At 58.6% G+C, this 13,402-nt stretch overlaps 2 protein-coding genes across 2 annotated transcripts; one reads left to right on the forward strand and one right to left on the reverse strand.

Moving 5' to 3' along the window:
* Window positions 1-3,127: 3,127 nt before the first annotated feature.
* On the forward strand, window positions 3,128-3,655 carry B0H18DRAFT_1056644 (uncharacterized protein). Its single transcript, XM_048031055.1, has one exon. The coding sequence runs from the start codon at window positions 3,182-3,184 to the stop codon at window positions 3,470-3,472; it is 291 nt and encodes a 96-aa protein (XP_047885275.1). The 5' UTR covers window positions 3,128-3,181; the 3' UTR covers window positions 3,473-3,655.
* Window positions 3,656-5,480: 1,825 nt separating this feature from the next.
* On the reverse strand, window positions 5,481-13,056 carry B0H18DRAFT_961436 (uncharacterized protein; the record flags this gene model as incomplete). Its single annotated transcript, XM_048043049.1, has 20 exons — window positions 5,481-5,603; window positions 5,658-5,762; window positions 5,817-5,936; window positions 5,991-6,232; window positions 6,369-6,396; window positions 6,599-6,976; window positions 7,135-7,533; window positions 7,591-7,690; window positions 7,757-9,148; window positions 9,211-9,486; window positions 9,623-10,465; window positions 10,532-10,630; window positions 10,685-10,701; window positions 10,742-11,037; window positions 11,155-11,303; window positions 11,334-11,424; window positions 11,475-11,520; window positions 11,704-12,143; window positions 12,206-12,712; window positions 12,762-13,056. The coding sequence occupies 20 exons, from the start codon at window positions 13,054-13,056 to the stop codon at window positions 5,481-5,483; spliced, it is 5,946 nt and encodes a 1,981-aa protein (XP_047885276.1).
* Window positions 13,057-13,402: the final 346 nt, after the last annotated feature.

Raw genomic sequence — 13,402 nt, forward strand, 5'->3', positions numbered from 1 at the left:
GAGACGTGACTTTACTGAGTACATGTAAGCTTCCCGTTCAACTTGTGGACTGATTCTCAATATAGACTGCATATTGTGGTATATTTGTATTCACATTTATACTGTTGGTTGTCTCCCTGTGCCCTGCTGGATATTGTGTCAGCGAGAATGACTGAGACTGAGTGCAGCTCGACGGAGCTGCCATGTGGCATGTGGGTGAGTTTTCATATTGTCTGTAGTACTGATGGATCACTCTGGAATGTTTAGATGGCTGGGTTTGCCACTGGGTGTTGCTCTGGCAATTGTTTGGGATTTGTTCAGCCGAAACTGCTCATCTGGAGACGTGGCTTTACTGAGTACATGTAAGCTTCCCGTTTAACTTGTGGACTGATTCTCAATGCAGACCGCATATTTTGGCATACTCGTATTCACATTTATACCGTTGGTTGTCTCCCTGTGCCCTGCTGGATATTGTGTCAGCGAGAATGACTGAGACTGAGTGCAGCCCGACGGAGCTGCCATGTGGCATGTGGGTGAGTTTTCATATTGTCTCTAGTACTGATGGATCACTCTGGAATGTTTAGATGGCTGGGTTTGCCACTGGGTGTTGCTCTGGCAATTGTTTGGGATTTGTTGAGCCGAAACTGCTCATCTGGAGACGTGGCTTTACTGAGTACATGTAAGCTTCCCGTTTAACTTGTGGACTGATTCTCAATGCAGACCGCATATTTTGGCATACTCGTATTCACATTTATACCGTTGGCTGTCTCCCTGTGCCCTGCTGGATATTGTGTCATCGAGAATGACTTTGACTGAGTGTGGGCCTATTGGGGAGTCCTGTTCCACATGTGGACGCCTTCTCAATGTAGATGACATATTTTGGCATATTTGGATTCACATTATTACCATTTGTTGTCTCTCTGTGCATTGCTGGATATTGTGATTGGTCAAAACTGCTCGTATTGAGACACAGCTTTACTGGGTGCATGTAGGCCTCCTGTTTGACTTGTGGACTGTTTCTCAATATAGACTGCATATTGTGGTATATTTGTATTCACATTTATACTGTTGGTTGTCTCCCTGTGCCCTGCTGGATATTGTGTCAGCAAGAATGACTGAGACTGACCATGGCTCTACTGAACTATTATATGGCATGTGGGTGAGTTGTGATGTGTTCCCTTGTACTGATGGACTATTCTGGCATGTTCAGATCATCCGAGGCTTCACTTGTTACACAACTGTGAATTGTTTGTTGATTGTTCTATTGAGGTCATGCTCAATTCAGTATAGCTCAATTCAGTGGTCCTATGACTGATGGATCAATTCAGGTATCACTCTAAGTACTCTGGGAACATTTTTCCATGTTACAATGGTTTTGAATGCCTTTCAATAGAGCTGTGTGATTTGTTTGGTATGTGTGTCATTGAGCATGACTAAGAGTCTGCATGGCCGTACTGTGCACTTGTATGACTTGTCAGTGAGTTGTTTGCATGTGCCTACCACTGAGTGGCTGTTTTGCCATCTTGGATTGGCTGTCGTGGCATGTTGAGAGTGCAAAATTTGCCATTGGGCACAGCACTGTGATTTGTTTTGTATTTGTTTCCCTCAAATCACTTTCATTTAAATGTGGCACTACTGAGCAGTTAGATGGCTTGCGTTGGATGTGGGAACCCTTGCCTGAGACAGATATGCTATTATGGTGAGTTCAGACCATGTAGATTGTGAGTTGGTATAGCTCTGTGAATTGTTTGTTGTTTTGTTGTCGGGAACAACTCAGACGTTCCGCAGCTGTGCTGAGCGGTCATATGGCTTGCATATGAGTTGGGGAGTAGGCCCTGGCATTGTGAGCCCATTCTTGCCTGTTGAGAAAGCCTGAGCTGTCATTGTGTGCAACTTTGTGATTTGTTTGGTGTTTGTTCAGCGGAAACAACTTGTATTTCAACGTGGATTTATGGGGGGCACGGAGGGCATGTGTCTGATGGAGAAAACATCTCCTGATATCGACTGACTATTGTGGTGCATTTAGACCACTTGAAATGTCAACAGGCACAACTCTGGGATTGAATCGGTGGTTAGTTGGCATAATAAGACCAATAGTCGTCCGTGCTTCTGCTCAGTGCACACAGAGGCCAGATATGCTCTGGAATGTCTTTCCTAGCGTACATGGAGTGCTGCCACACATTCAGCAGACCAGGAATGGTAAAATTGCATGACTTGGGGATTTGTTCGGTGAGTGATGGTTGACGGTGCAACGGGTGGAACAGTAGCACTACTGAGCGGATGTATTGCTCTCCTTCTGGTTGCCTGCTGTTGACAAGGAATGGATAACAGGTCCCATTGCATGTGGGGACATACAGGTGGTGACGTGTGTACGTTGGCAGTGGGGCACGCCCAACATTCAAAGTTGTTTCAGCCACGAGTGAGAGTGGTCCGATATGCAGTGTGGGTCCCTGTGAGAGGTGCTGAAGAAAAGAGAAAAGAGGATGTGAGTGAGAGAACGACAGTGACGAGCGAGAATGGTCAGGATGGACGTGTTATGCACGTAGAAAGACAGTTTGAGTTGGCGGTCGGGAGTGCCCGGCAGGCACTGCCCAGCAGGGGGGTCGTGGGAAAATATTTCCATATATGGTTAGATTGCCCAGCAGGGGCACCGGGCACCAGGCATAGGGGTAGGTACTGAATATGTGGTATTATTGGAATAATTGGGTGAGTACATGCCTGATTACTAAAGCATCGTGCAATGTCATTGTACCTATACTATGCCTCATTCTCAACAATTCTGTGCTATAATCCATGATTTGCACCTGTATACATCCACACAATGGCCATGACAGCATGACTGGGTGTTGTTGTGTTCCAATTGAGATAAGCAGGACATTGATAATTGACTGTATCATTCAGCATTAGTTAGTTACAGTTTGAAATCATTAGCTTAGGGAACCTTTGTTTCTTTGGTACTTGAGGAGTTCACATTCATTACCAAAGCACCCATCATATTTACTATCATTGTGCCTGAGAACACCAATCACGAGCCCCATTAGAAGCCAGTGCACAATACCCAATTCCATCTCCAAGTCAAACTATTCATGCATATCAAACACTGTTTCTCAAACTTGGCATCTATACGTGGGAGTCCATGTCATTTATCATCCTCGACCCCTCATTGCTCTGAATATTTCCCTATTGGAACTACTGTACATGCATGTGTTATTACCGTTACTTTGAACCACCCGCTCCTAGTTCCTTACTATACATAGTCACGTCCTCGTGCATCTACCTTATACTGCCTACATATGCCTACGCCCTCGTGGGAAATAAATGGATTCAAGATGTACTTACTCGCCATTTGACACGCACACAGCCATCGCATTATCGGAACTCACCAAGGCACATCGACTGCACGCAGCACACGTATGCATGCTGTCCCGAGAGACCCAGTGAGAGTGGGTCCCAGGTGCAGTCTAGTGGGAAAGGGCTTGCATGGCAGCTGTGAGTCGCGGACTCACAGATGAGGTGCTCGGCGCCCAGTTAGTCAATGTCAGACAAAGTAGGGTACGTCCGATTGGGACGTCGCAACGTGCAGGCGAAGACGAGGCATGGCTGGGTGCACCGAAAGTGTACGCAGCCATACCTTGTGTTCGCCACAGGACGGTCGGGCATGTCGGACTGGTGACGCAGCAACAGCCGGGGCTCGGCGCGCCGACGACGGGGGTGTGTGCCCACAGTCCCGTCCTTCGCAAAGCGCTGTCGAGAGCGCCGCGTAGGCGGCAGAGGGCGGGCGAGTCGCCGGTGTGAGTCGGCGACTCACACCAGTCTGCCAGGCGAGCTGGCGATCGCGGAACAGGTGCGCGTGGGCGCCGAAAGAGACGGGTGGGCCGTGTGCGTCGACGACGCACACGCCGCGTTCCTCGGAGGGCGGTAGATGGCGGGGTGGGCGGATCGATGGCCATCGGGCGGTATCGATGGCCAGTGGGTGGGATCGACGAGGCGCGGGCTTGGCGAGCTCGCGGCGGGGTGTGTGCGTCGGCGAAGCACACCGCCGACTCGTTCGTCGGGTCGTAGATGTCGGGGTAGGTGGGATCGACGGCGAGTGGGTGGGCTCGACAGGCGGGCAGACGGGGCCAACGGGGATTGGCGGGCGAGGTCGGAGCATAGCGGGTGCGACGTTGGACGCACCCCTACACATAGGGCAGCCGTGAGGGATGGGGAGCGGTCCGGCAAGCGAGAGTGGGAGGGTGACGAGCCGGTGTGAGTCGCAGACTCACACCGGCCTGGCGCACGGTGGAACGGGCGGCGCGGATGCTTGGCGGGTGTGGAAGCGGACGCGTGGGGTGTGTGCGTCCGCGACGCACAGCACCGCCCCGTGCGTCGGGTCGTAGAAGGCGGGGAGGTGGCGGGATGGTTGGCGGGTCGGCGGGCTCGGCAGGCGGGTCAAACGAGGGCGAGCGGGCGAGGTCGGCGGGTGGGGAGTGCGTCAGCGGGGCCTCCCGATGTGTGGGGCAGGCGTGACGAGCGGGACGGGGCTTGGCAGGCGGTAGAAGAGGTTTGAGGAGCCGGTGTGAGTCGCCGACTCACACCGGCCTGGCGAGCGATGTATGGGGCGGTGGAGGCGCGCGGTGGGCATGGCGGCGAACGCGTGGGGCGTGTGCGTCCGCGACGCACACCGTCGAGCCGTTCGTCCGGTCGTAAACGGCGGGGTGGGCTGAGATCGACGGCAGGTGGGCAACGAGCGGGCGGGGGGCTTGACGAGCGGGCGGGCCGGTCGATCGACTGGCGGGTGGGCTCGGCGTGTGGCGGGGTGCTCTGCCAGCACACCCCTGCGCGTGGGGCAGCCTTGAGGGGCGCGTTGGGTCCGGGAGGGCGTGCGTGCGGCCGTTGTGAGTCCTCGACTCACACCGGCCTGCCGGGCGGGCTGGCGGTCGCGAGACGGACGGGGTGGGCGTAAAAGCGGACGCGGGGGCGTGTGAGTCGAGGACGCACATCCCCCGCTGTTGCGAGGGGCGTGGATGGCGGGGTGTGGCCGTGGAGGTGGAGGTCGGCCGGATTTGCGAGCGGGCGGGCGGGAGACGGCGGGATGGGTCAAACAACGGGCTACTCACCTTGTAGCCCGTCCCTCTCGTCTGTCTAACCCTCCTCCAGCCCTCCTCCGTCGAGCGCGAGCCGCCATTGGGCGGGTCTCGCGGTCCGGCTCTTGCTGGCCGGGCCACGTCGTGATGACGTGGCCTTCCCGCGGGCGTTTCCTCGCGCGGGGCCTTGCGTTCGGTACCGGGGCGTGCCGCGGGCTTGACGGCGGGGTGCGGGGGCCTGGTGGGACGCGACAGGGAGGTGGGGAGGAGGTGGGAGGGGATGGAGATGGCGGTAGGAGGGCATGATCGAGCGAGCGCCCGTCGGTGGCTGACGGGTGCGGGCTCGATCTCGCCCGCCTCGCCGCTGTGAGTCGGCGACGCACAACGCCGCATGGACGTCGTAAGCGGGCGACGTCGCGGGTGTGCGTCCTCGACTCACAAGGAGCACGCGTGCGCTCTGCACCGCCAGCAGTCACGGGCAGGTCGTCGGGTGGGCGCTTGTGCGATCTGGCGCGAGATCGGCCGGCCCTCGCCACACGACGAGCCCCCACTGCCGTTCTGTGCGTCGCAGACGCACAGCAGGGCAGTGGGGCCTGTGCGTCCTCGACGCACAAGCTGCATGCGTGGTCCGTGTGGCGGAGAGGGCAGCAGGTGCACCCGGGCGAGCGGCGCCTGCCCGATCGGGCGCTTCCCGTGCGACGAGCTCCTACTGCCGTCCTGTGCGTCGCGGACGCACAGCAGGGCAGTGGGGCCTGTGCGTCCTCGACGCACAAGAGGCACGCGTGGTCCGTGCGGCGGAGAGGGCAGCAGGTGCACCCGGGCGAGTGGTGCCTGCTCGATCGGGCGTGCGATCGGCGGGCCCTCACCACATGACGAGCCCCCACTGCCGTCCTGTGCGTCGCGGACGCACAGCAGGGCAGTGGGGCCTGTGCGTCCTCGACGCACAAGAGGCACGCGTGGTCCGCGCGGCGGAGAGGGCAGCAGGTGCACCCGGGCGAGTGGCGCCTGCTCGATCGGGCGTGCGATCGGCGGGCGCTCCCCGCGCAGCGGGCTCCCACTGCCCTCTTGTGCGTCGCGGACGCACAGCGGGGCAGGGGCCGTGTGCGTCGTCGACGCACAGGCAGCACGCGTGGTCCGTACAGTGGACAGAGCAGCAGGTGCACCCGGGCACGCGTACGACCTGGCACCTGCCCGATCGGGCAGGCGATCGGCGGGCGCTTCCCACGCTACGAGCCCTGCTCTGCTGTGCGTCCGCGACGCACAGGAGGGCAGTGGGAGGGGCGCGAGCACGTTCCCTGTGCCTGCTGTGAGTCCTCGACTCACAGCACTGCAGCACGGGCCTGCTCAGTCTCTGTGTGCACGCTGTGCGTCGCGGACGCACAGTCACGTGCCCGAGCAGTCCGTGCGGTGTTCCGGGTGCTAAAATTCGGGCGTCTATAGGGTTAGCTAGGGTTTACAGGGCGCCAAAGCACCCTGGGTCGTCTCGATTGTCCCCATAACCCCTTTGGCAGCCCTGCGCGGATGTCTGCAGGGGTCTGTGCGAGTGTGCGCACCAGGAGTGCGTACGGGACAGCCGTGCTCGCCACAGCCTTGCCCTTCTTGTCCGTCTTCTTCCCGGGCTCGACCTGTTTGCTGTTGTGGGAGAACGCGTTCACGCACTCCATCCACTGCTCCATGGTCTCTTCGCGGTGAGTGTGGTGGTGGAGCTCGAGCTCGGACATCTTTTCCATATCCGCTTGGGTGACTCGCTTCGCTCGCGCACGCACTTCTCTCGCCACGAACTCCTTCAAGTCACCGATGAGCAACCTGACGCCAAGGTCCGCGACCATGACTGCGCGTGCGAACTCGGGGTCGTTGTCGCGCGCTTCCTTGTACTTGGCCGGGATGTCCTGCATCTCGATGATCTGCAGAGTGAACGTGGCCAGGTACGACTGTCGTGCAAATGGGTGTCGTCAGCATTGCCAAAATACCCCCATTTTAGGTGAACGTGCGTGATCGCGCGCGATCACCTAAAACACACCAATCTGCGAGTGCGCGCACCCCTACTCCAGTGGTGCGCGCACACACACACAGTTGAGGTAAGACTTACCGCCAATACTGCGGGCCCCCACGTCAGCTCGATGGACCGTGCGGATGCAGTCTGAGGGGTCATGGTCGACTTTATAAGCGGCCAGCGCGTCACAGGGATGGACAGCGGGAACTCGTTCTCCAAGTCGAGCAAGATGTCGGGGTGGATGCACGGGAAGCCCAGCTCAAGCAGAGCCCGCTTGAACCACAGCAACGTCATGCACCCAGCTATCACTCGCGCATTCCCCGTGTGTGCGTACGCTAGCAGGCGCTCGAAGATCGCGAGGAATTCAACCCTCAACGGGTCCAGTTTGTCGTCGGCCGTTCCGTTCTCCTGCAGGTAAGGCCGCATCGACTTGTACATCTGCTCCGTCAGCGTGTACACAGGGAAGGTCGTCCAGTCGTATATCCGCGGGAAGATCTGCTCCCCCCCGCGAGGTGTGAGTCACGATCAACAAACATCATGCCAATGACTTACACCAGGCGCAAAGACCACAATGTGTCTCTTGAGGCGAGACATGATGATGGGGTTGGTCGTGGCCTGGATGAAGTTGATTGGCACAAACCGATAGATGTCGCTGCGGGTGACGGTCAGCTCACAGGGCATCATCAAAAGAGAGGTAGTAAGTAGTACGGGCACCCACAATCCAGTGCGTTGTTTCTCAGGGATGCGGCGGACGTAGACGGTGAAGTTGCACTCGTACCGCAGGGCGACAGGTGGGTCCCTGCTGCTACCTATCATGGTGTCGCGGAACCGCTCGTGCGGCAGTCCAAGTTCGTTTCGATTGACAATCTTCATGCGCAGCTTGCGGCCAGCATCGCCTGTGGCCCACGAGCCAGTCGCCGCCTGGGTCAGTGAACCGTTCGACATTTCCTGCTGCCCGGCCATTGGCCGGCTGCGGTGCGACGCAGAGTTGTAGATCTGGCAGCCACCCTCCTCGATGATAGGCCCCTCGTGTCCGTGCAACCTCCGCCAGTTCTCGAGCTTCTCGAGATCAGGCACGACGTACTCGCCTCCATCTGGAATGTGCTCGTGGAAGTCGGGGCGCTCAGGAACCTCTTCCCGGATGAGCTTCTCCATGTTGACAAAGAACGGTGCGTAGTGCGGGAACAGCTGGTTGGCCTGGATGTTCCCGTAATGGCCCAGGAACGCCTGCGGGTACAAGTCCAACCGCAGACGTCGCGCCCGCTCTGCCCGTTCCGAGACCATCGCCTCCACCTCTGCTGCAAACGCCTCACTGTCATTGTCATCCTCGTCGTCGTCGTAGTCGTGTGCCTGCTCGTTGTCACCGTGATATTGCTCCTGCTCCTCTTCGTCATAATATTCCACCTGCTGCTGCTGATCCTGCTCCTCGTCGTAGTGCTCCTCCTCAGGCTCCTCCTCCTTGCCAGTGCCATCGTCCAAATCGCCATCATCCTGGTCTCCAAGCCCATCCCAGTCAAACGGAGCAGCAACGTCGCTGCCGTCGCCGGGGTCAGACGACTGCGGTGGCGGTGTCAAGGGATCCCAGATGCTGCCTAGGACCGGGCTCGGTGTTAGCCTGAACATCGCGGCATCCAGCTCATCCTGCTCAGCAGCAGCGGAAACGGTGTCGCCGGACGGTGACGCAGGCTCATCACCATCATCCTGCTGCACCAACTCCTGCTCCTCGTCAAAGATGGGGCCGGTGTCCTGACCGGCGAAGGCTGCGGCTGCACGACGCTCTCGGCGACGCTGTCTCTCTTCATGTTGCAGTCGTGCCGTACCCTCTCCGTCGTCGTTTGACACGCTGAACATCTCGTGGATCCGCCGGAGATCGAGGAGCAGGCCGCAGCCAGGGCCTGTGAGGTTGTACGTGTCCACACGCCTGCGCGACACCAGGGCCCCTTTCTTGTCGTAGAGCGGGATCTCCATGCCGTTCTCGTCGAAGATGGGGAACGTGTCCAGGTCGACGGGCGGGTTGTCCTTGCCGGGAATGTAGTGCTCGTACAGCGCTTCATACTTCCTGATCAACGCGTCGTTCGACACGACCTCGTACTCCTCGACCTGGTGTACTCTAAGGGTGCGCGCACCCATGTCAGCTGTGCGCAGCGGATGTAATAATGATGGTGTACTTACTGGATCTCGGAGGCGATCGCCATGCTCACGTACTTCAAGTGGGACCAGGTGCGCATCTGGTCCCACTGACCCGCCTCGTGGTGGAGCTGGTATTGGACGCCGATCGGCGTGTTCTGCCCATAGCGGCACGAGATGACGATGGGCTTGTGATGTACGAAGAACTTGTCAGCCTTCCACGCCACTGGCATCTCCTCGACGAACTTCGACCACTCGTCCGCGAAGATGTCGTCGATCTCCTGCACGTTCTTCAGGTTCAAATCGATGCTGGCGTGCTCGCTAAGAAGTTCGAGGGGGTGAGTGCACGTCGTTTGAAAAAGGGCCAATTTAGGTGATCGCGCGCGATCGCGCGCGATCGCGCGCGATCGCGCGCGATCGCGCGCGATCACCTATTTCGACTGTTTTCGCGACTCACAATACGTTACAAATGTCTTGGATGTCCCACCCCGCGCGCAGATCCTGCGACTTGCCAAACGGATAGTTTCGGAGGATCGTCAGGCCGCTCCAGCCGATGCTCTCGAGGAGACGGCAGACAAAGAGCTGCCAGACTTTGAAGTGCTCCGGAGACAGACGAGTGTTGCCCTTTTTGATGCCATATGCGGACAGCGGAAGGGGCGCCTCGCTGTCGCTCTCGCCAACCTCGTCGTCAAAGAAGGACACGGGGACGAACACCCCCCACAGCTCCTCAATGCCGTATTTACCAAACATCACGCACCGGCCCGACGGGTCGCAACCGAGCTTGCCGTGCTTCGTCATCCGCAGTATCTTATAACCCTGGCGCAGCTCGAGTTTGACACTGTAGTTGTGGTGCGCAGGCACCGTCGGCAGACACACCGCCATCCCTTGCTTCCCGGGGACGCAGGACAGGAAATCGAGGAAGTGATGGTCAATGTGCCAGTACAGCGACGGATCAGAGTTCGGGATGATGTACTCGTCGTCTACCTTCACCACCGTGCGCTTCTTCAGGAGGTTCGTCGCGAACTGCCTGTTCCGTGGTGTGTTGTGCTCCTGGAACTTGCGCAGCGTCGACACCTTCACCGTCTGCCGTGGGCATTCTCGCCACTTGTTCTCCTCCCAGCTCGCAGGACGGAACGTGCCGTCCATCTGTTGACTCAGGGCCTCGCGCGTACGGATACCTTGCCTGACATCATCCTGACTCGCCGAGCCATCCTCCGCCGCAATGCTATCCGGAAGCGCATCCAGACTGAACGGGCCCGTGTTACCTTCCAGCGTGGACGACAGCTCTTCGCGCGCACGTCTGCCCGTGTGCAGTCATCCGTCAGCCGTACGCAACCACTCATCAGACTGACCAGGCTGCACTTACTCATTCATGTCGTCAGTGCTCGCGAGGTGCAACAGGACCTCGTGTGGATCCATGTCTGCCGGAGGGACCGGGTTGACGATGATGGCCACATCATCATCGCTGCACTTGACCGTTAGCGGCGTCCGAGGTGCAAGAGAAGTATTTAAAACGCACCTGTCCTCGGGACCGGACTGATCACCGTCAGTTCCAGCCTGCGACGCTACCCGTGACGGTGCCTGCGACGCAACCCGCGACGGTGCCCGCGATGCCACCCGCGATGGTGCCCGTGAAGCTACCCGTGATGGAGCCCGCGACGCTGCCTGTGACGGTGCCCGCAACGGTCCAGCACCAGCCGGCGCTCTTGAAGCTGCCACCGTCGAACTCGCGCGTGATCCTGTGGCCGGGTGTGACGGACCAGCAGATGGACGAGATGGACCAGCGGATGGACGAGATGGACCGCCTGATAAACGAGACGGACCAGCGATCGGACGAGATGGACCGGCCGACGGACGAGAAGGCCCAGCCGACTGCCAGGATGGACCAGCAATGGGCCATGCCGGAAAATCAAATGACCTTGAGGGACCGGCGATGGGCGGCGAGGATGGAACGGCAACGGGCTCAGACGGTCCAGCAGAGGGACGCACACTGCGCCGTGACGAGGCACCCCGTGCAGAAGGTGCAGCACTCCCTCGTCGTCTCTGCGGCTGTGACGACGCAGGCGTTGCCCGCCGGGAGCTCGCTGACGGAGGGGGTGGACGACGAGAGGCCATGATGAATGATAGTGGCAGTCAGCCTTGGCAGCACGGAGCAGTAGTCGACTCACATTATATACGTCTCACCGTTTGAAACATGACCCGCCTCGTGTACGCACGCATGCTGGGCGAGAACGCTCTCGAACGGAATCGTGCACAAAGCTGTGCGCGCACATCGGCCTCGCCGCTGCTCAATCAGGAATAGCACTCACCGGCCGGCACGAAGAAGCCGCATTGCGTGCGACGTCGCAGCTCTCCCTGTGCGCGCACCCAGTATCATGAAATCATGCATGTCATTCAAGTGGTGCGATATGTAATACAAGACGATGCGTCGACGGCGGCAAGACGTGTGTGAGCAGCGAGGTTAGAGAGACATAGGTAGTAGTACAAAGAATGGAGACCCGTTGTGCTGACCGATCACATCCGAGTTTGCGTGTTGACGTCGCTGAACACGTCCTTCGGAGCGCCACTGTCGCGGGCACGAGTTGATGGACCAGGGCGAGCCGCACTGCCGCTGGCAGCGCGGGGTGTATTCAGCCTCTGGCGCGTGCTGGCACTGCCGGACGAGCCACTGGACGCAGCTGACGTGGATCGCAGCTTCGACTTGGGAACCGAGCCAGGCGTTGCGGCCCGACTGCTGCTCGTGCTCGAAGCACGGGAGGACGACTGCTGGCGGTTCCGTAGGCTGCGCGTCGCCGGAGCTGGTGCCGGCACATTGCCAGCAGCGGGACGCTTGCCGGCCGCCTTGCTCAGGGCCGGCTGGCTCGCCTCCGGTTCACGCTCGACCTCGTCCACGGTGTCAGTCGGCTCTCCACCAACGTTGGCCAGGGCCTCCGTGATACGCTCGGACTCCTGGAGCGCGATAGTCTTCTGGATCATCGCTAGTAAGCCGGCGCACTCGTCAGAACACCGTCCAGTACCGCAAGACACGAAAAACACGTACCTGCGTACGTCTTCTCAATTTGCTTGTACCGTTTGATGGAAAACTTGAGAGAGTCGATCGCCACTGGACTGGTATTCGGGTATTGCTTCGACAGCTGCCCGTCGCGCATGAATGACGACCGGTCGTCTACCTTCTCCAGGAGGTCCTGCAGGCGCAGACGGCGGATCTTGCTGTGCTGTAACTGTCGCGACGCCCAGTCGCCAAAGTCGTCCGTACCTGGCTGCAACCAATGAGGCTTCTCTGGCGGTTTCGGGAACGGGAGCTTGTCCTGCTCGTCCCAGTGTTCAACCTCCTCCGGGAATCCGTACAGTGACGCCCGCTCATCGAACGTTACCGCGTTTTCGGATCCGATCTGTGATGGGGGTGGCGACCACACAGATGCCAGAGACGGTGGCGGTGACGACTGGGACTCTGCGTACGAGATATGACACAAGGTCATCAGTCTCGAGATGTCGATCACCTCCACAATAGATGCGCCAGTGTTTCCCGCAGCGTGCCGTATGCGTGCTGTGTTGCGAGAATGAGAAGAGTATAACGAGACGCCAGACTCACGCACCAAGTATGCCAACAATGACCGCATCATGGAACTCGGGCAGTTTCAGATTGAGGACGTTCTTGTCGGCCACGAAGCATGCGCGATCGCGAGCGAGGTACGCATAGCCGAGGATGGCGCGCCAGAACCCTGTCTCTGTACCCCTCCCCAAATCTTTGATCTCCTCCTCGCTCACCTCGTACGTCGCGACGTCCACAGTCAGTTGGGTATTGCTGCCCTCGCCGAAGTATCGCTGAAGATCCCGACGGGCCTGCACCGGTGTGCGCGATTTCACGTGCTTGTTTGACGGGGCTGACATAGGAGGCCACATGCCGTGGATGATGTACACGGCCGGGAAGTGGTAACTGCCCGTCACCTCTGTACAATGATGAGTATGCGCCGACTCGCCCTACAAACATGCATCGCACTCACCGCCGTTCTCGTTGAGGAAGTCTGAAATGCATGTCAGCAGAGTGCTCAAATAATAGGTGGTCGCGTGCGATCACCCTGCAAATGGTACATGACTGGCACTCAAAAGACGGGGTTTAGGTGATCGCGCGCTATAGCGCGCGATCACCAAAATCACCCTATTTATGACACGTGGGACACGTTGAAACATGCCATTTTAGGTGATCGCGCGCTATAGCGCGCGATCACCTAAAACC

The sequence above is a fragment of the Fomitopsis serialis genome, assembly GCF_022376445.1.
Source record: "Fomitopsis serialis strain Sig1Antser10 chromosome Unknown B0H18scaffold_266, whole genome shotgun sequence".
NCBI classification, from domain to species: Eukaryota; Fungi; Basidiomycota; class Agaricomycetes; order Polyporales; family Fomitopsidaceae; genus Fomitopsis; species Fomitopsis serialis.